At 42.1% G+C, this 23,155-nt stretch overlaps 1 protein-coding gene across 1 annotated transcript; it reads right to left on the reverse strand.

Annotated features, from left to right (window-relative positions):
- Window positions 1-261: 261 nt before the first annotated feature.
- On the reverse strand, window positions 262-12,919 carry grhl3 (grainyhead-like transcription factor 3). Its single transcript, XM_084045781.1, has 15 exons — window positions 12,744-12,919; window positions 10,508-10,679; window positions 10,304-10,368; window positions 9,198-9,501; window positions 8,786-9,025; window positions 7,825-7,936; window positions 7,388-7,482; window positions 6,326-6,484; window positions 5,902-5,980; window positions 5,582-5,712; window positions 4,214-4,248; window positions 3,879-3,964; window positions 3,529-3,614; window positions 3,150-3,214; window positions 262-1,562 (listed from the first exon to the last, which is right to left on the reverse strand). Exons 1-15 carry the CDS (start codon window positions 12,758-12,760, stop codon window positions 1,445-1,447), a joined length of 1,764 nt encoding a protein of 587 aa, XP_083901907.1. The 5' UTR covers window positions 12,761-12,919; the 3' UTR covers window positions 262-1,444.
- Window positions 12,920-23,155: the final 10,236 nt, after the last annotated feature.

Consider the following 23,155-nt stretch of genomic DNA (forward strand, 5'->3'; position numbering starts at 1 on the left):
TCTCTGTCTCTCAAGAATTAAAAATTCTGATTCAAGGCTATGTCGTAAAATGGACTATGTATACATGTTGACTCTTGTCTGAACTTCTTTATGCTGTAAATTATGTTAGTGTATGGTGTTTATAATATTGTTCCACGTGCCCCTTTTGATCTTTGAGCACCTGCCCATCTAATGGGCTCCGCACAGCCCTGCACAAGCCAAGTGATGGTGTGAATCTACAGCAAACGTAAAGGTTTAAATGACCATATCAACCCTGAGACCTGCTATTCATATTTTCTTTATTTTCTTACAAAAGGCAAGATATGAGTACAACAACCCATGGCATAATGATGAAATATTACAGAGGTACATGTAAGCATTGAAATGATGAGAAACGTAAAAAGAAAACATATTGAAAAGCTCTACTGAAAGACCTTAGTTTTAGGGTTACTGCACAGTGATTGTACTGAAGTGGTTCAGACACAGTGGGAAGACTCTGTGGGTATGCCATACAGTCAGGAAATGTACACATCTCTACACTTAATGATGCCCAATGCCTAGTTTATACTTTGTTGTATAATGGTTTTTCGGCAAGCGACACCATCGTACGACAAAATACAAAGCCACATCAACCCTGGTGTCCCTATTGTGGGACGCCATACATTTTACAAATGTTTCAAAGATTTTCCAAAATTGAGAAAATACCTGTATCTAATTTACAAACCCACAATGTAGATATGCTATTTTTAGTATTCGTCGTACAATGAAATATATAGGGCTTATGTGGTTAAGGCTCTGGTGATGAGAAGGGAAATGTGTGACTTCGGATCAGAACACGACCCATTGTTGGACCGGTTTATTTATGAAACTAAAAGGCAGGCAGCTACAAAATCCTACTTTTGGCAGTATCAAAAAAGCAACAAACATTTTAACTCAATGGCCACAAAGGAGATATTGATAGCTATGGTTTGCATGAGGAAAAGGCACCATTGGCTTTTGATATCCTGTTGCAAGCAGCAAGAATGGTATCCTCTGACAATGCTGACAACTGTACATAGATCATGTACAGAATTTGTCTAAAAACGTATATTGAAATATGTCACAATTCATGGTACATGGATTAAACTATTCAAACACAAAACAAGTTCATATTAATTAATTAATTCTATTTACAACAAATATTTACAGCATAATATAATTGCTCTCACGTTATATAAAATACTTAAATCAATAATACTAATTAAAATAAAATAAAAACAGAACCAGTGGGAGAACACTTGGCAGGTGGTATTTACAAAGGCAGTGATTACAAAATGTTGGGTGATTTGACATGAAACTGGGAGTACTTTTTGTTCAGTTCAGTTTCCTAACTTAGATAGGCTGGTCTACAGCTTCTGTGGCAGGGCAGTGCTTTTCTCAGAGGGTTGAAATTGTCAGCTATCATTTGTTGAACAGGTGTCTGTCTTCATAGCTCTGTGAGGGTGATCTGGAATTGACCAGGTGTGGCTTCGGTGATGTCGATGAGGAAGGCGGATTGGTTACTGTAATGTTCAATAATGTTGTCATCCATGTTGACAAAAATCCTAAATGAAAAGACAAAACAAGCAAAAAACAAATCAAAATTAGAGGTTACGAAGGAAAAGCAGAATGTTGCACACAGCACAGTCAAGGTGTATTAACCCTGCTAAATATTGTGCATGTCTACTGGCCTACATTTCATTTTCACAGCGTGGTGATAACAAAGGTTCAGCATTTGTTGTCATTGCTCGGTCTAAGAGCAACAAATAATTTGGGCCAAAGGCTGCTTGTCTGAAAAAATACAAAAGAGGAGACATTTTATGTAGTCACCACCACAGGTAGTAAATCAGCTCACTCTACAGTATCATTGTTTTTTCACCTCCAGCACATGCTAATCTGTCTTTGGGTCTAGTGTGACTGAACTAACTGCCAGCTCATGCTACCTGCCCGCAGGGACAGTGCTGATTGAAGACAAGAGCAAAGCAATGGGCGGGAGCGGAGTGCGAGAATGTAACCCAACCTGTTAGCTTAGCCGCTCCCCCAGAGGCACTTGCTAGCAGCATTAGGGCAACTTCCTGAGGGTGTTTCTGTCTCTGACAGGAGGTCTCGTCTCCATAATCTCTAAAGTAAAGAAGTAGACTCCTGACATTGTGTGATTAAATCTCCTCTGATCTCAATTATTTTACAGGACATTACCAGACTTTCAACTCTGATCAATTCAACAGCTATAGATAGACTAAGGGAGAATGGATGCTTTGGTTGCTTTTAGTGTATGAAATTGAGTATTTTATTGCCTAGGGCATTTCTATTGCATAGGGTATGTCCACCTTTTTAACACTGTCACAGTAATCTTAATTAAATCCCAGTGTGGTTTGTGGAGGGGGGGTCAGAAGAATCATATCTTCATGGACAGCATACACCCTGTGACACCATCGTGTTCTCATTTACGAGCAGTCACCCAAAGTCATAAAAAAAAAAAACTATCAGGCTGGGGATCTCTCTCACCACCAAGAAGCGACCAGTCCACAGAACTTCCTGGTGCTCCGATGAGATCAGATTATAATAACATAAATAAGTTAAACAATTGTCCATGAGTCATCTGCAGTATACTTTTGAGATCTTTCTGCCCTCCCTCATTCATCACTCTTTTGGAGGAGCGACAATTATCGCATTCCAGGAGATAGACTATGGCTCGCTAACCTACCCACCCGGTCCGACAACATTAGCTTCCTTGGAAGAGGCAGAGATTCAACTCATTGACAGCAAAGCCAGCACTGTCTTCTTCTTCTTCTTCTTCTTCTTCTTCAGGGGTGAGTTGGTGTGAAGAAGCTCACCAGCTCACCCCTGAACAAGACTGATATCACATGGGTGTATGCCATATGCTGGAAGACAATATGTGTAGTTCATTTAACTTCGATATCAAAGAGCTTCTACGTGTTCCTCTATTACTTTTAGTGAGTTTCGTCGTCTAATTTTGGAGAGCACCACAACCTTTTCACTTACAGTACAGAACTAGATTTTTCTTTTTTCTTTGTAGTGGAGGCAGAGATGAAACCATGTACTGACTTACTTACATACTGACTGTATATTAGACCCCCCCCCCTTTTTTCCCTCGTCACCAAATCTACAAGTTGCTCAAAATTGACACTCACCCTCTTTTGCACTTCTTGAAAATTTTCCCAATGGTGTCCTTTTGCATGCCATACTTTTCTGAAATCTGAGGAGACAGAGAGTGAGACATGAGAGGAGAGTCAGTACTTATCACCTGCCACAAGAAAGACGATATACATGAAGGATGACAGGACCTAAAGTTGAAAGATCATGCACACATTACAATCCAAGTCAATTATTACTCTCTTTCTGTGTGTGTGTGTGTGTGTGTGTGTGTGTGTGTGTGTGTGTGTGTGTGTGTGTGTGTGTGTGTGTGTGTGTGTGTGTGTGTGTGTGTGTGTGTGTGTGTGTGTGTGTGTGTGTGTGTGTGTGTGTGTGCGCGCGCGTGCGTGCGTGCGTGCGTGCGTGCGTGGTACTTACAGCTTCTCTCAGGCCTGTCACCGTGGGACTGTTGAGCATGAGTGCATCAAACACTTCTTCAGTCTCTGCTCTCACGTACAGCAGAACTATTAGTCAAAAGGGAAAAGTCAAGGTTACACACTGATGGAGAACATTTAAATGTACTTTAACGCTGTAGAATTTTGTCACAGTACAATATTTGCCACTGAAGATACAGAGTAGCATGTTGTTGCTGTTGAGCAGAAACCTTGTACATAAGCACATATTTCAACTTTTTATGTTTATTCGTAAATGAATGCCCTACTTCATTATACTAACAGTGTCACACAAAAGTAGCAAAAATAGCTGATCTACCAGGAGGATCTACATACCTCTATGTGAGTCGTCCTTGCGGGCCTGCTTGCTGGGAGGAGGGCTACTCTGGTCTCTGTCGGGATGCGACCGCTTCATAGAACACCTGGGAACACATAACCACACACACACACACATTAGATCCAAACAATCACAATGTGATATGAGACTAGATATTGTCTGGCATTTTGGATATTGTAATGATGTGATATGGTACTTAAGCCTTACTTTATACCTTTTAATGAAAAAGCCCAGCCCAACCCAGCCCTAGCTACAATACATTAAGGCGTGCATAATGCATGCTACATGTTCTGTGTGAGGCACTACTGTTCTCTGGGTATTATTAGATGCTTACCGTTCAACCTCATCCAGAGTTGTCGGGGGAGCGGCCTGCAGAAACAGAGAAAGAAGGCAAAAGACAGATCAGTTACATGATTAGAAACGGCTCGACTGATAAACACATTGCTTAATGTCCACCTCCCTCTCCTGCCATTGTCTGTGCCTATTACACATATGACAAGGAATGTTATCAATGCATTAAGTTTACGTTTCCCATGACCACTTCCTGGTGCATCTAAATGTGGGCTAAGATGAAGAGCTACAGATAGAACAATGATCGTCCTGGCTTTTATCGCTCTTGCCGATCAGAGACGTTTGTTTTTCGGCATCCATCAGCCGTTCCTGACAGACTGTACTGCAAAACATTATCAAAGTAGTTCAGCAGCCTTGTCTTTGTGTCTATTTTCTTTGTGTCTATTGTGTCTGTTTTGTAATCACCATTATATATATAATATTTTTGTATAACAGGTTATGAATGGATCCCCCCCCCACACACACACACACACACACACACACACACACTACAGAGTGTGGGAAAACTGGCATGTCTGAACAGCACCCTCACCACCTTCACTGTCTTGTGTCAACAACACTGAAACCCATAGAAACACTAGAGGAGGGGGGCGCCGTCTGTGTGTGTGTGTGTGCGCGTGTGCGCGCGCGCGCGCGCGCGCGCGCGCGCGCGCGCGCGCGTGTGTGTGTGTGTGTGTGTGTGTGTGTGTGTGTGTGTGTGGCGCACGAGTCAGGTGTTTTTCTGTGTGTGTGTGTGTCTGTGTGTGTGTGTGTGTGTGTGTGTGTGTGTGTGTGTGTGTGTGTGTGTGTGTGTGTGTGTGTGTGTGTGTGTGTGTGTGTGTGTGTGTGTGTGTGTGTGTGTGTGTGCGAGTGTGTGTGTGTGTGCGAGCTCGTGTCCAGGTGTGTGTGTGTTTTTGTAAGCCCCCATAGATTAATCTACGCGTCAGTCAGTAGGCGTCTGTACTTGTGCCTGGTTTCGACTCAGAAGAAATACAACAACTGCTCAGCCAATTAGCTTGTGTGATAGGAGTTCAGTGTCTCCGCTCACTCTCGCTGACTGACGCCCTCCTGCCCCCCTCCACCCCCTTTTTCCCACTACATACTTTCCCACACTTCTTTCCCTCCCTCCCTCCCTCCCTCTCCCTCTCCCTCTCCCTCTCTTGCGTGTCTGTCCCATAGCCTGCAGGGCAACTGGGATTGGGAACACGATTCACTCAACACTGCTGTTGTAGTGATCACAACACCAGAGGGGCAGAAAGAGAAAGTGCAAGGGAAGGAGAGGGAGAAGCAAGGACAATAGAAGGAAAAGATTAAAACGTGGCGGAAAAGAGTACGGTGAAAAAAGTTTGGAGAGTAGACAATGGGGACATACCAAGCCACAACGTTGCAGGTTGGAGAGGTGCATCTCTGGGATGAAAAGCACGGGCTGGGTGACATGGTCATCCATGGTCTGGAGGAAGGTGCAGTCATTGCTCATGGAGCTGGACACTAAACCCTTGTTGGCTAAAAGAGACATAGAGGGGAGGGCACAAGATTAAAACGGGACCTATTTAAACATTGCATATTCTGTGTAAGTCAGAGTGTGAACACAATAACTGACTTATCTAAATGCTTGCGATGCAACACTGTCGTACAAAGTAAAAAACATGGCATAAGTGGATAAAGAGAAGCTGCGGGTTTGCAAACACTCACCACTGGTTTCATTAGAGTTCTTGGCGCCCCTCCTCTTTGTTCTCTTCCTCTCCTCATCTCTCATCTTCCTCTCTGCACCCTTTGGGGTAACATCCCAAAACACATGGTTAGAATTAGGAGACTGACAGGCATCAACAGCTGTTTGTTTTTTATTTAACCATACTGACGTAGGTGTAATAATACATTCCTGGGTTTGGGCATGTGGCAACTCGGCTCTTGTTAAAAGTGTGTACAAGTGTACAATTACTTCTTTAGGATTTTGTGTTGTTATTGTAACAGGACTTTACTCATGTGATCGAAAAGTGACTGGCATGAATTGGACGGATGAATAATTTATTTATTAAGAAATAGATTCAAATAAATAGTCATAATTATTACAACGTATATTATTTGAACTGTTATGGGAATGATGTGTGACCTATACCTTATCACAGAAGATCTTGATCTGGCAGGCAGCCCTGTGTATGAGCTGGTTGGTTCCTGTGCTGAAGTCATATGTGTCTATCTGTAGGTTGAGTGGCAGTCCCTTCACACCCTTCTGTGAGGAGAAGTCAGTGCTCAGAGAGTTGACGCCAATGTACACCTGTCAAGAGAAAAGGAGAGGAGAAAGATTAGTACAGGTACTATCATTACTTGCAACTTTTCCCAAAGCAATTCCTCAATTAAACTAGCAATGCCACCTAGCACGTTTTGTACCGACCTTTCACAAACAGTGAAAACTCATTCTTTTTTTAACCTATATGTCTAGTGTGCACGTAAAGGCCTGTGCATGAGATTATTTGACCATTGATTTGACACTCATGTCACCCTAAAGGAGTGTCCTATTTTGAGATAATAAACGGTTACCCAGGTAACACATGCCAGATAAAACACTATGGTCTGATGACATCTTCTTGGACTGAGCCTCAAGAGAGACAAATAGACAGCTGAGTGACGGTGGCAGCTTTGTTAAGAACTGTGACTGCATGTCTCTACTGACAACGGTCTCTGGCGTGTTGTTCATTACATTCACAGATGGCCTGTACATGCTTCCTATCATTCTCTATTCACATCATTATTCTATTTTCCTCCATGCATCCTCCTAATCCCCTCTATTAATCCCCTCACTTTTCACCCACCCTCTAATATGCTGTTAATGGTTCTCCCTCTCTCTCTCTTGGCTCTCTCTACCTGCAGCAGGTTTGAATGCGGCCCCACCCGAATGCCTTGGGGAGATGTGGCCCTTGCCTGCTGCACTGACAGGAGCCCCAGGGACAAACACATATCTGGGATTCCTCTCCTCCCGCATTTACCACATCTTTACTCCATGCCTCCTCGCCCTTTCTCCTAAATTCGGCTCAAACTTCCTCCTCCTATAAACGTCTTTGTTGTTTTGATCTTCAACTCTGCTGAACTGCAACGCGTATTGCATCTCAGTTTGATCTTCCTGTCTGTGTGTGTGTGTGTGTGTGTGTGTGTGTGTGTGTGTGTGTATGCTCATATTCACCTTAGCCTCTTCATTCGGGTTCCAGATGAAGGAGAGAGCATTGAAGGCCACCTCCTCTACATGGCTGATGCCACTGAACACTTCTTTATAGTCGGCTGTGAAATAAATAAATAGATGTTTACCTCTCAGACACACACCACGGCACACCAGCAACATCCTTCAATTAGATATGTGCTTTTGTCACCAGTCCAGAACAATGAATGAAATGTACTGTATGCATTCTGTTCGCAAAGAAGGGTAGGGGGCTCATGGTTGTGTGTGTGTGTGTGTGTGTGTGTGTGTGTGTGTGTGTGTGTGTGTGTGTGTGTGTGTGTGTGTGTGTGTGTGTGTGTGTGTGTGTGTGTGTGTGTGTGTGTGTGTGTGTGTGTGTGTGTGCGTGTGCGTGTGTGTGCGTGCATGCAGTACAATTATGTTACTTAAAAGTGTGAAATACATACCTATGTCAATGACCCTCTGCTTGATGGTAGGCTGACGTGCATGCCAGTGGTTCCAGCAGCGAAGCTGCACCTCTGGGGTCCTGTCGTTTTCAAACACAGCCATGACCACCGTCTGTGACAGAGCGAGAGAAGGAGAAAAGGGATTAGTTGTGTTTGGTCGTGGGTCTTCATGCTTGCCTCCAACTCCAGGAAAACCCAGCTTGTCTCTTTCAGCCATTATCCATTCATTCATCGCTCGAAATCCCTCTTTTCTCCTAGCACTGTCATCAGCGATTAGCTGGTGTGTATGCGTTTGTGTGGGCTGTTTTTATCGCTTTTTAAAAAAACTGTGTTTACGGTTGTCACCTTTGGCTTAAAAACCTCACCACACCTTTGCCTGACCTTTTCATATACTGCCACTGTGAAATCCTGGGTGTTAATAAAACCAATTTGAAGCAAATGTTAACCACATAAGCCCTTTCCAAAATGTAAAAAAAATAGCCCATCTACAAGCTCACAATGTTGTCACATCGTTACAGGGCTACTGCACTCAAACTCATTGTGCCACCACAGTAAAAAAAGAAAGGAGGAAAAAAAAGGCCATGACAGTGCGTTTTATTTGTACCAGCCCAGATTAGCAGGGAATTAGTCACCAAGCTCCAAGGGAGGGGACAGAGAATTAGGGAAGGGTTTTACCTGGTGGCACGCAAATTAATTTGTACATCCATGTGTCTAAAATAAACCTTGAGTGATGAATGCCATGCTGAAAAAACAATCATGAAATGTTGGAACCGTGAACGCTTGGTTACACGCAATGACAGAAAGTTGTTGCGTAAAATAACTCACTGGCCTTGGTTGACACCCAAGTTTTTATTCCACTACTTTTGTGTGTAAATATGAATGAAACCAAACATACGTATAGCAATAATAATAATAATTAAGTTAACACATTGTTTGATTATTAAAGTAAAACCGAACTCACCTTGACCTTGGTGACTGCAAGGCCAGCAGCGCTGTCTATTCCGTGGAGGGTGATGGGGTAGAACTGTCCCTTGTTCAGGTAGACCATGGGCAGCTCACACGACTTGGGGGGGGTGGCCGGGGGAGCGCCCAGGGTGAACTGAAATTCACTCCTGTACCCCTCGGGAGGGGAGCTGGTGTAGGAGTCTGAGTAAACGGGGCTAGACCGCTCCTCGGAGAAGGGGTCACTGTAGGGAAGAGCCTGGAACCCACAGAAGACATCCAGCAGGTGAGATACAAATTAACAGACCATCACCAGAATTTAATTCAGAGAGTGTACAAATGTAACCAAATGGGCCCATACATTTGTAAACTCTCTGAGTTACAAATAGATAAAATTAACTCTTCAACATAAACTGGGCACTCATGCTCACCTCTGCGTTAGCCTCGGGGAAAGCCCCCGCAGGCCACTTCTGCAGCAGTAGAGAGTCAAAGATGTTGTTGAGGTCCTGCTTGTCATAGGTGTCTGCCAGCACACTGGCTGTGGTCAGGGTGGCATAGACATCCGATGCGGGCGCCACTGGGATGGGCAGAGAGACGCTCTGCTTGGCGGGACTGCAGATGGGAGACGTTAGCGCTTCCTGTGGGAGGCTGGATGGAATGTTGTTAGACAGCATCTTCATGATACTGGGGGGCGTCTCCAAGGAAACCAGCTCGGGGGACGAGTTACTAAGAGTCCTGGGGAGAGGGGGGAAATCAGAAAGGAGAAGAGGAAGACTTTATTACTCATTGTTGCTGAATATCTATTCACTAGCCACTGACTAATGCTCCACCCAGGAATCGATGTGTTTAAAAAACAATAAACGCCTTAAAGTGCCTGGTTGACTGCAGTGTCTCAGAAGTAGAAGCCCATACAGAAGTCTGTACACACAACTGCAGGCAGATAGATCCAAACAAATGTGTCAGTCAACAGAAGCACTTCAGCTCTGTTGTTTTTGAAGTGTCTCAGCACACAGACTGAACTACTGTGAGTCGACTCGCAGAAAGACGTGGTCTGAGCCGGGGCGGGGAACTGTTTGTCACATAATCCCGTTTTTATTCTCCAGTGTTTGAGTTTCTCTCTGGATTGTTTAAAATGTTCTAGGGGATGACAGTGCACCCCCAACCATTTCTCACCCTCCGCACAAAAAAAAACGTAATGAGAAAAATCATGAGAAGAGAGGATGATGAAATGTGAGAGGGGCTGTTGCGAAATTCTTCAAGCAAAATAAAAAATGGTGGAAAGAGGGAAGGCGAATGGCTGGATAGATGGACGAGGCCAAGGATAAGTGAAGGTGTGGTAGACAGTAATCCCATTGACTCTGTTTGATTTGAGGATTACCCTCTCACCTGCTTCTGACCTCTAAAGCTCTGCCTTTCTCTTTCCCCATCTTTCTCCGTCGCTCTTTAGACACTTGACTCCATGACAATAGAGGGAAAGGAGAGAAGGGTTTCACTCCCAAATCAGATATAGAAGAGTGAATCCCATTCATGCACTCACCTTTCTGTTGGCTTGTAGATACCGCTGCCATTGTTGCAGGGAGACGTTTTGTGGTCTTTAATGTTCTAGAAAAAAGAAGAGAGAATTGGACATTGTTCATTGTTAATGTAAAATCCCAATAAACAGAATTAAAAGAAAAAATAAATAAATGAGCAGATGTAATCAATTCTGAAGGGAATTTTGCAGTGGATACGCTGGATATACCTTGCACTGCTCATAGAGCATGGAGAGAGTCATGTCCTCTGCTGGGTGAGATCTGGACTTGGACCTGCTCAGCTCAGTCATGGGGCTCTCCATGTAGTTCCAGGAGTCCATGACGTAGTTTGTGTAACGGTTATAGTTGAAGTTCTCGTTCTGATGGACCATTCCCAGAGTCCTATAGAGGTGATTGCATATTTAGATTTGATAGTTTAAAGGACTAAAATAATAATTAACCACTTAAACCCTATATACGTACTGTAGTTAACTGGAGTCCCCCGGGGCTCTATACTAGGCCCCCTCCTGTTTTCGCTCAACACTATATCTTGTGTTTGCCCCACAATCGTGAAACTAGGGTTCAAGTGGTTAAAACACATATACAGAACGTACACTATTGTGTTCACTAGAATTCTAGCGTACATACAATTCACCTGTTCTTCCCACAGGTATACAACCCCACTTTGGACAATGCAAATGCATGCCATTTCAGCGTGTTTGTGTGTTTGACATGCAGGGTTTGACAGGGTGAGAGCAGCTGGAGTTTAATAGCAGCCTCTGAGCCTCTGAGCACTGCACATACTTGCCCCTGAGCTAGGAAGGTTTCGATTGCAAAACCACAGCGCTGAGTAACATCTCTCATAGGTGCCGAGTGTCAAGAGAGTTCAAAAAGCCCAGGGCCACACACACACACACACACACACACACACACACGTCTACACAATTGACTCTGAGAGAGTACAACTGGATAAATTAACACTGATGATTTGTGCCTTAAATGTCAAGAGAGGAAACCTATTAATGCAGCCCTTTATGCCTTTGCAAGCATGCACAAAATCCTCACAACAGATTAAGAGATAACAGTGTTCTTCAATAAATAAAAACCCACCACCTGCAGTATCACAACAATCTACACACTTGAGTGCGTTCTGGGTTTTCATAGTATCTCTAAGCCTTATTATCTCCAAAGCCTGGGTTTTGAGGTGAGGATATTTGGCAGAGGAAGATAAAGGGAAAAATCTCTGAGATTTGTTTGTAAATTCCCTGGCTACTTGGGATAAGCCCCCCCATCATGAGTTTGACTCAAGTAGCCAGTAAGCAAATAAAGCCAGTTTACTCTAGAGATCAACAACTAATTAAATGTGCTGACAGCAGCAGAAGACCGCACATTTTTACAGCTACTCCTGGGATGGAACACATCAATGGATTTCGCACTAGGAATAATAAGCATAAACATGATTTAACCACAGCACTTGAAAAAATAATACCAAAATGTTCACACATTATATGTCAATATTTAAGAGCTGCTCTCTTAATGTTGTAGGATGACAATGTACTATAATAACATAAACATAGCACTGTGCTTGGTGCCGAAGACAAATATCCACTCCTTCCAAACTCACAACACCTGCCCTATGCACCTGTTTAAGTCACACTCGCACACTCGTCATTCCCCGCACTTTACAACCACAAGACAGCTAAACACCAAACAATAGTGGCTCCATTAGCTACTCTCCGTTTACCCTTTAACATGAGCTGAATGTAACTGTTTTTACAGACACAGAGAGTCTCCTGTCTAGAATTTCACCATTATGTAATTCAATGCATTATTACATGCTGTCATTGCCCTGGTCCCCCTCCAACACCTCAAGAGTAGAGTCTTATTTTCCTTGTCTCCTTTGTGCTCTCTGGCCCCTAGGTTTAGTGTCAACACAACGTGAACCAGACCCACTAAAGCCGCAGACCAACGTGTGTGTGTGTGTGTGTGTGTGTGTGTGTGTGTGTGTGTGTGTGTGTGTGTGTGTGTGTGTGTGTGTGTGTGTGTGTGTGTGTGTGTGTGTGTGTGTGTGTGTGTGTGAGACTATCTGTATCAATTTTCTCTGTAAAACACCCCTTAAAACGGGACTCTTTCACATGGGGGTCTCATTGCAAAGTTAAAGAAGGGGGGCTAGCTCTACTCTCAGCCCCTTCAGTGGGCTCAATCAAGTCATCTCATAGTAAATACACTAATAAATACAAATCGCAAATATTTGGCATGCTGACCCTGCACCAGACACCAGCCAAATCCTTTTTTTTTTTTTTTGATAAAACCCAACTACACAGCAAAATCATCAGTGTTCATTTACCCATTTGTAACTCTGCCAGTGTACAAATATGGACCCAAATAGACCCTCTGGGTCACTCGCAGAGTTAAGAATAAATTGGAAGCTAAAATAGAAGCCCAAAGTTTAACAAAATAACTTACTCAGTATCTTTGGTCATGTCTTCAGTCGGAGTCACGGTGGAGTTATTTTCCTTTAAGTTGTATTCTCTTTAACCGGGTGTGTGTTGCTCTCTCGGTGTATAAGTCAGTCTAACTAACAACAGAGATGATCAGACATGTCTAGGTGAGTCAAGAGTTGTGATTCCTCCTCATCTTTGCCCAGATTTATTTAAGGCCGGCAGGTAGTTTCTCCCACTCTTCCTCTGATTGGTCGAGAGCCTTCAAACAGGTGTCTGATAGGACAGGTGTAGAGGGATTAACCCTTCCTGGGCTGGGAAGAAACTAAAAGCTGCATGTGTATGAATGAGCATGTTGTGCAACTAGGGACCACTTTGCAGGACAATCCAAGGCAGGGGATCATGAATCTCATTATCACGTTAAACAAAAGAGTGAGATTGGATCGACAAGGTGTTAAGTGCTCGGCAATAAATCTGAGAGTGAGAGAGGAGATGTAAGGATTAAGGAACTGAGCTTTAAGATGTTAATAGTTTGTCAGTATCATTTTTCAGTTTCATTTCCAAGGCAGATATGGAAGTTTTGGTGTCTATTCGGTGAAGCATGTCAGGGATCGTTTTTCTTATATTGTTTGAAAATGAAATTCCCATGAAAATGGTGTTGTCAAATCCAGTGAGAGGACCGCAATTAGATGTAACCACTATTGAAGTCTCTATTTGGGCATGACATTATAGCTGAACATTTTCAAACTAATTTAAAACTTCTTTCAACATTTAAAACAAATGTTCAAAAATAGCTAATCTACAAGATTAGCACATAGCTACAAATAGAGCTTAAGTGGTAAAGTAGTTGTCAGTGGAAAGGACTATTATACATTTCTAAATTAAACTGTAAAGGTTAAAGGAAAAAACAAAACTTACATAAATGAAAATAGAAAAAAATCACTGATCATTATAATCTAGTAGCCAATATCAATACAATATGTAATTATTTAACAGCGTTTAAGTGTTTCTGTGCTTCAGTATCTAATCACACATTATTTTAAAGTATTTTCACCAATATGGTTCTTTATATGTTTTAAAGTATTTTATTAAACAATACAAGTTGATCAATTTATAAACTGCTGACTGCTGCTCATATCTTTAAATGTATAGGATTCCATTTTTTTAACTGCCTTCATTTGATACCATCAAATTCAAATTATGATTTAAAGAGATAATTCATTCTTCATTCCCTTTCAGGTATCAAATAAAAAGAAGCTTAATCAATGAGCAATACAACAATATATATGACAAATATATATATACTAGATTACATTTCTGTCTGGAATAGTTTTCAATTAATCAACAACTGATCATCAACAGTGTGACATTCACTTGCACAATGGGCTTAATTTCAAAACAGAGGGCCAAGTCATGCAAATCAAGAGAATGTTAGCTTTTGTACTGACTTTGGTAAACAAATCTTTGGTACAATAAAAGATACATGAAAACCCCAGCAACCGTTAACGCTCATAGAGTTTAGATTCTCATCAGGATAACAGTTTTCCAGTCAGAGAGGCATTATCCACCCACACACAGGTACATCTGAGCACACACACAGGATGCCAGCACACACACACAAACTTAAGAATGTATTCCCTGTACACCCAGGCCCCAGTTAATCGTCCAAGGACACACAGTAAAATGTTAATGTATCCATTTGTAACTCTGAGCGTATACAAATGTAAAAATAAAATAAAATATTGGTTTTTTTTTTTACTGTGTATGGTCATTGGTGTGTGTGTGTGTGTGTGTGTGTGTGTGTGTGTGTGTGTGTGTGTGCGGCTGCGACCTGAGGAGAACTGATGTGGTAACACACAGGGGTGCGTGCTGCACATCTTGCCAACACACTTACACACTCCCTAGCGCACGCACACCACACACACACACACACACACACACACACACACACACACACACACACACACACACACACACACACACACACACACACACACACACACACACACACACACACACACACACACACACACACACACACACACACACACACACACACACACACACACACACTCAAGCCCCAAGGCAGTATGGCTGGGAATCAGAAGAGAAAGAAGGAAGATGTACTTCTTGTGACTCACATTCATTATCATACTGCATACTGTAGGCCCACAAAGGCAAATTAGACAATTAAACATTCATTAAAGTCACTGAGGTTATACATTCCCCAAATATGTATTTTTTATGTGATGAAATGATATGATAATTTTCATAATCAGAAACCAGTTCATCATAGGTCTCCATGCTTTAAGTCTTTACTGAATGCCTCAAAGTAGTGGGAGCTTTGTTAAGTAAAGAATGATAATACTCCCTAATGACTCCTTTAATCCACCTTATACACTTGCTTTCACTTCCTGATTCTATAGTCTGTCTGTCATGATGTGTCTCTCTGTTTTGCTTACGCAGATGCATGAATCAGAACGTGTAAAGGTCAAACAGATTGAGGTCAATCGTAGGCTATATCATAACATTGTCTTTACTACAATACAGTATTGTATTTGAAACCATCAAATTGCTGCAAATTATTCAGCCTTTTTCTTTCTTTCATCTTTCTTTCTTTTTCCTTTCTCTTTCCTTCCTCTGTCCTTTATTTTTATTTTGTATTTCTCTGTTATTTAACTATCTCTCCTCAATCCACAACAGGTTCACTCAATTTATTAGGATTAGGATTAGGATTAAGCCTAAATAAAATGTTGTATGTTTTTTTGTTTACCACTTGTAAAGGCATGCTTTAATTATCAAAATAGTTCCAATATGAACGTCTACCCATGCCTGCTCAAACATTGTTACTGTTGTTGCGATCATCGCTATCGTTGATATTATTACTAGTAACATTATCAGAAAAATATGTAATGTCTTTTATTTATTTAAAATATTTATATATTTTTTTCTTTCAGGTCTCTGCATCTGGGAAGGGTGGGAGGGAGAGGGGGTGGACGGGCGGGAAATGAGGGGTATTTATGCATTGCATATGTATGTATGTTCATGAATAATGACCTCATGACATATGGGAGGAAAAAATCTTTAAAAACCCAATAAACATTTTTTTTTTAATGCTGCAAATTATATAGCATTTAATGCCTATTTTGTTCTTTGTTTCTTCATATATATATATATATATATATATATATATATATATATATATATATATATATATATATATATATATATATATATATATATATATATATATATATATATATATATATATATATATATATACTATTACTATTTAAAAAAACATAAAAAGATGAAATATGGACATATAAGGTTTTCTCCCAGACAGTGATGATAAAGATTATTATGATTACATTTAAGTATATAGTATAATAATGGATTATAGGACATCACCAACATTCAGTACTGTATATTAATATGCTCTCTTTACACCCTTTCCCATGGGCTGTGGAAATGTTAGAACTGGAGATTTGAGCACTCATTATGAGTCTCATTATTATCATGTTAAATAAAAGAGTGAGATTGAGGGTAGTCAGGGTGTTAAGTACTTAGTAAATCTGAGAAAGAGATATGTTCAGAACTGAGCTTTAAAATGTTCATAGTTTTTCAGTATCATATTTCACCCTCTCAATTCCCATGACAATTTTTGGTGTATATTTTAGTGGAGACTCATTGCTATGAGAGGTTTTGTTTTGGTGTTGCCAAAACCAGTGAGAGCACCATAATAGATTCAAGCGGATGTCAGTCAAAAGTAAAAATGCATAGTAATGATTTTGAGAATGAAAAACGGCATAAATACCACTGACCATTTAAACAATATAAATTGCGCCTTTTTTCAAGGGATGTGGCCATGATTGGGAAAGAGAGCAGATAAGAGGGGGCTGTTTCACAATACAGGTGAGGGAGGTGGTTTCTCCCTCACTTTTCACAGCACCTCTGTGGGTGTCAACAGCCCACACCATTTTCTTATGTCTTCACTTTCTTCCTTATTGTTTTGGTGTCCCTCTAACTCTCATTAGTATACTCTTGTGAAATTAACACATCAATATATTAATTGTTTTGGGCTGATATTTGTATCTCGCCCTCCAGTATCTCTCTCACTCTCTGCATAGGTGGCTACTGTACATTTTTGCATACATCTGGTATCAAATGATAATTTATAAGATCCACAACATTGGCTATGTACAGTATATTACAGTGTATGTAACATAATCCATGAAGGATATTACTGACTATATCTAACACTGTCCTTTTCAGGACAATAGTGTCACACCTTTAAAGGACTTATTCAGTACCAACCATTTTCAATCTTTATTTCACCTCAAGAAAACATTTTATTATTTATGCAATAATATCAGTTACAAAAGCTAAAGAAAAAAGATTTACTGATAAATAAAATGCACATGGATCTGTTATCTACACTATTAAATAGACTCACTCACTGGTATTTATTCATCTATACATCCATCCTTGGTTTGCTTTCACTACTTTTGTATGATGACGTAGGCCGTAGGGCATTACTTTTCAAACAAAATACAAAAAAATAGTTGAAATATGGAAGCAAGGATATATTAATTAATATCATTAATTAGTATAACCATTTTGACAACCATTCCATTTGGGTGTACAGAGCAGTGTTGCACTGTGTTGACTGAACATGTACAACTGTGACCCACATACATGGCTGTGTGACACACACTATAGAGAGTGACAGTCACCGTAGAGACCTGATGTTTGTCAGGAAGGTCAGAACGATGGGGGAAAAAGTGGATGAAGAGATGCTCAAAGGCCTGGTGTGTGAGCTGGTGTGTGTGTGTGTGTGTGTGTGTGTGTGTGTGTGTGTGTGTGTGTGTGTGTGTGTGTGTGTGTGTGTGTGTGTGTGTGTGTGCGCGCATGTGTGTGCATGCGTGCATGCATGTGTGTGTGTGTGTGTGTGAATGGCCGATGTTTATATTAGTGTGTTTATAGTTCTCGTGTGTGTGTGTGTGTGTGTGTGTGTGTGTGTGTGTGTGTGTGTGTGTGTGTGTGTGTGTGTGTGTGTGTGTGTGTGTGTGTGTGTGTGTGTGTGTGTGTGTGTGTGTGTGTGCAGTCATGCATTAGTGGGCACTGGGCATACAAACAGATGTCAGAGGTAGCTCCACGCACCACTTCTGCTGAGAGGGGGTCTCTCATCACCTCTCTCCTCCCACCTTTCATTTCCAGAGTTACTCTTCCTTTCTCATCCTCCTGCCCTCCACCCCCTTCTCTCCCTCCTGCCCTACAACCCCCTTCTCTCCCCATCTATTGACTGTGAGAACACTAAACGTGTCCGAGAATCCAGAGATAAATGCAGTGTGGATCCACATTGTCGCTGCACTGCACAGTAAAATCCTGTGGTAATTAAACTCTGAGAGAGTTACAGACCTGCAACGGTCCATTTGGTTCCTATAGCAATCAATCATTCAGTTAAATAAACACCCATGAACCATACAAATAAATGTTCACAGTAAAATTACCACTCTGGATCTTTTCAAACCTTACAGTACGGTATGTACAAATCCTCTGGGGATGTCAAATAATAACAAATCAAAGGTGAAGTCTTCAATAAATTCCAAGCTGATACTACATCTTAAGTGATGAAAGAAAACAAAAAACAAATCCTCTGTCACCGCAGCCTCTGCGTCGCATAATTGTCTATCTTTCAATCTCATTGTCTCTCAATCTCCATTCTAATGTGTGCATGGTTTGTCTGTGAGGTATGTACACTGAAGGCTGACAGAGGCATTAAAGAGCCCTGGAGCATGTTGTTTTCTAGCTGCTATGCATGCTGGGAAGGCGGTGCGTGCACCTGTTATCATAAGCCACAGGGAATGACCTGAATACCTAACCTGAACACACTTCTTACCTTCCTTCATTCCTCCTGATCCTTCTCTGGCATTCTTAGCCACTCAACTTAATTTACCCTCTCCCTTATGGCAATGCTAGCATCCAAATCGGCCAGGTATTTTAAATGTATGTATAATTCTTTAAGGGAATTCTAAGATCATATATTTGACTAACATGTCAGTGAGTGTAATTGGTTTCTTATCTCCTCTTTTATTTACTCTCCTCATATTGCTATTCATTTGCCTTTTTTGCGTATGCTCAGGCTCACGGAACAGTGCTACTCCAAACATGGCCCTGCATGGACGCTCTCACCAAATCCGCCAGGTCTCTCTCTCCATGTCAACCTGCAGGCCCACCCATGAGGCAGAGGCAGGCTTTACAAAATCCCTAATAAATACGTTCAATCTCTGCAGGTGATTAGATCTGTTGTTTTGTGTGTATGTGTGTGTGTACGTGCATGCATGTGTGTTTGTGATTTGCATGCATGGGCCTGCACGCGCGCGTGCTTGTGCCACAGAAAAAACTTCAACCTTGTCGAAACACTATGTAATCTTCCTGGCTCTGTGTGTGTGTGTGCAGGTGCACCGCGTACATTTGTGTGCTTGTTTGGGGTGACCTGTGACAGGTACCCTGACCTCCGCACGTTGGCTGAATACAATACGGTGAATGGGGACACTTCTTCAGGCTATCACTTTGTTTGGCTTAGACTAAAGAGGCTCCGAAAGTCTGAGAAAGGATCCTCTCCTTCTCTCTCCTGACACCCCCCCCCTCCCTACACACACCCCGCTATCCCACACACACTCTCCCCCCTCCTCTCCACCCGCTGCCACTCCCAGAAACTCCACATTGCCTCAAGTGAGGAGCCAGGGTGGGGGTGGGGGAGGCGAGAGAAGTGGGGAAGGAAAACATAGGGGACAGGAAGGGTGCCATAGAGGGTCTTGGAGGGTGAGGACGGGGAGATAAGATGAGGGCAAAGAAGTGAATGATGAATGGGGGGACAACATGAGAAGGGGGTGGGTGGGGGAGGGTTTGGGTACAAAATGGAAATCTACTGCCACTTCAAAGTTCCCATGCTTTGACAGTTGCATGTGAGGTATTACAGACCAGAAGCCCATGCCCATGGATCTATATTATCCATCTCGCAAGGGTGTCACTTGCCAAAAAGAACACATCTACAACACGTTGCAATGCTACGCGTTAGCTTGCATTGTTTTAGTCAAACAACACCATCGTACACAACTGGGAGGCCCTGACAGCGGACCGCTCATCCTGGTGTGGCACAATTGCCAATGGTGTTCAGAAACTTTAGACGGATTGGGCACAAGCAAGGGAAGCAAAGCGTCAACAAAGACAACGCCGTCTTATGTTACCCCGTTCACCTCCAACACTTCCGTGCCCAGACTGACCCCAACTCTTCTACTCACATCTTGGCCTCCACAGTGGCCAGCAGGCACTCAAGACAAGACGGAGAGTTCAGCTAGTTCAAGGGGAGAGCAAATCAATGGATGAGGAGAACGGATCCTAGTTTTCGAGGCTGCCATGATGATGATGACAATGGTCTATAAATTAGGCTTAAATGGGCGAAGAGAAGGCTGAGTTTCTCAATAACAACCCTCTTACGTGTGCTAGCCTTTCAGAGTCCACTGATGATTCGGACACATACACTCACATGGTAAAAGCAGTCATGCATAACATCCATTTTCTGTGAGAAAGCCAGACGACCTTTGTTTCTTTTCATGTAATTTCTTTTCATTTCACTGGTTATTTTGAAGGCTGAGTTCTGGCCTTGTGCTCTGGATTTTCTATTGAACCATGCCTACACTTTGACAGACAATATGGGAGACACTTACTGAAGGACACCGTTCAAAAGGTTTAAAGAATGTGGGATGTGAAGAAGATCACAGTATCTAAACCAGACATTCTCCACATTTATACTGCGATTTTGTCATCAATGACGCTATTGTGCATTATTTGTGTGCGTTATTTGTTCTTCTTATAATTCATGTGGGCTCATTCCCACGGATTTTATCAACAGTTTTGCAAAAAGTACAGAGGTACAGTTATACAATAATGCTAAAAGGATAACACAAAAAGCCCTGAGGGCTGGAGAGAACCGCTTGTTTGAGATAGTGGAAACGCTGTTGGTATTTGCATTCTTTCCATTGTGTTTGTTTAGAGTCATTCCTCTGAGATGCCATCATTCCATTTTTGTCTACGTCCCCTCAGATCAATGCCTTGTTTTAGGTCATTGGTATGAATACGATTGACAGCTATTAGAGCCGGCCAACAAAGAAAATGAGCAAAGAGAGATGTCAGTGTGCGTATGTGTGTGCACTTTGTGCTTCCACACACACATACAAGAAATGACACACACACACCCGCGCACGCACACACACACACACACACACACACACACACACACACACACACACACACGCACGCACGTGCAAAGCTGAGAGATACAGACAAGTGATAATCCTCTATGTCTGTCACACCAGGTACACCTGCTATCAAATGTCTGCAGGTTCACTCTGTTCTGTCGTATCAACTGACACAACTTAATGAAGTCATGGCATCTACACAGACATAATTCTGCATGGAAACTCAAGGAGCATTGACGGTTGGAGAAACAATATATTTGACTATACTGAATTATTGTTTGAACTCCGTGGCTGTTTAATGTATTAAAGAGTAAAGGGTCATACACTGGTAAATTGTATATTTTGTTAAATGTAATAGTGACTTCACAATGGACCTCAGGGCAATTTTGGGGCTGTTACAGTAATTTATGTTCAAAGACAAAGTGCACATACCTTGCTAGCAGCACCAGAGCGGCACCACACTAGTAGCTAATCACAGCTAATCATCCAGATTTAAAGCTAACCCTTGAACCTCAATCAATAAGTCAGAGATGGAGACATAAAGCCAAACTGGCTGCTCGGTGCAGGCACTCGCTCACTCAGATACCTCACAAGCCTCAAGGCCTCGCTGTCAGTGCACTTGCCTTGATGTCAAGTGATGTAAAATCACAGCAATGGGGGCATGGTTTTGACCGTGGGAATATAGCACCCTTTACAGTAGGACTCTGATAGGAGAGATAACCCCGACAAGATAACAACTCAGCTGCTTGCCATGCCTTACAGCATGTTTAATGTCAAAGTCGACATCACAACAGAAATAAGGAGCATAAACCAAGAAGAGATAAAACAAACTGTCATGAGAGACTCTTTTTCAGTTTTTCTGTTGTGTCTGATCTATGCTGTGTGCATCCATTAGCTGTATGCACAGCAGGTGTGTGGTCACACCCAGCTCAGAGTCTAATTAGTTAGACTAAAGCCAGGTGTGACTGCTAAAATCATCCACCCCACTGTCATGAAATTAGAAAAGGATGAAATGGTGCATGACACAACAAGCTATAGCCAGGATCATCCTCACTGTGAGGAATTAAGTGCGTGAAGAAGATGCTAGATTGGCATGAAATTGTGATTTTGATTGGCTAAAGTTAAGTCATAATCATTAGATGGCTATAATGTAGATGGAGTGACAGTAATTTAGCATGCTAAACACATTATAAAACACATTATAAACTTCAACCACATAACCCCCCCCCCACACACACACACGCACACACACACACACACACACACACACAGGCTATGGTTTTTGGAGGAATTCGAGTCCCACCCAAAGAGGTGACAGATTCCATGAAGGACAGGTTTCATTGAAGGACCCTCCAGCCTGATTTATGCAACATGTTGCTGAAGCATAAATCAGGCTTCAGGCAGGGTGACCGGGCCCACGCAGGAGACACATCACTACCACTTCATTAGCATTTTGTTTGGCCACAGACTCTCATCTGCAGCAAGCAACAATGTGCTACTTTGTGCCATTGCATGTCGATCATTTGGGGTGCATGTCGCCTTTCCGACATGTCGCCTTTCTGACGTTAACGAACCCTATACCTAACCCTAACCGCACGCGGGTTACACAGGCTATTATTAATACTTTTCATTGGTTAGATATTGATAAAAAAAAACACATACAGGCACTTGGAGTTGCTTGGAAATGTATTGCAATAACATGGAAGTCTGACTCCCCCCTCCTCATTACAAGATGGTTCTCAGAAATGAATAGTTGTGTTCCTCTTGAGAAGATTACTTGGAAATATGGATATACAGTATGGACTATTGATCTCAGAATAATGGGCCTATGTCGGATCAATGGACAGCCTCCCTGCAGGCTCAGACCCAAGGTGTGAACTACTGTGTATGATCAGTACAGATACAGTTAAACTCATATTGTCTTCATGGAAACCTGATTCACCACCGTTGTTGCAACACTCAATTCAATAAAAAGACTGATGCAATTAAGAGGTGCACCGTGCAATACATAATTGTGGTTATCAGTACTGTATGAGTCGCACGTAGTTACGAGTGCAGTTGCATTGTGTATGATGTGTAGGCAGTTTGTGCATGCGTGCGTGCGTGCGTGGTTACCAGACGATGTGAAGTTGTGCATACATACACATACATGCACTGTACACTATACATACAC

The sequence above is a fragment of the Gymnoscopelus microlampas genome (assembly GCF_963454915.1).
Source record: "Gymnoscopelus microlampas genome assembly, chromosome: 20".
In the NCBI taxonomy this organism is placed as follows: domain Eukaryota; kingdom Metazoa; phylum Chordata; class Actinopteri; order Myctophiformes; family Myctophidae; genus Gymnoscopelus; species Gymnoscopelus microlampas.

What these genes read in the sequence shown, in the direction of transcription:
- grhl3 (XM_084045781.1), bottom strand. An exon ending in TGCTCTATGAGCAGTGCAAG is followed by an intron (nt 10,369 to 10,507) that starts GTATATCCAGCG and finishes TCTTTTTTCTAG; the next exon opens with AACATTAAAGACCACAAAAC. An exon ending in ATCTACAAGCCAACAGAAAG is followed by an intron (nt 9,502 to 10,303) that starts GTGAGTGCATGA and finishes CCCTCTCCCCAG; the next exon opens with GACTCTTAGTAACTCGTCCC.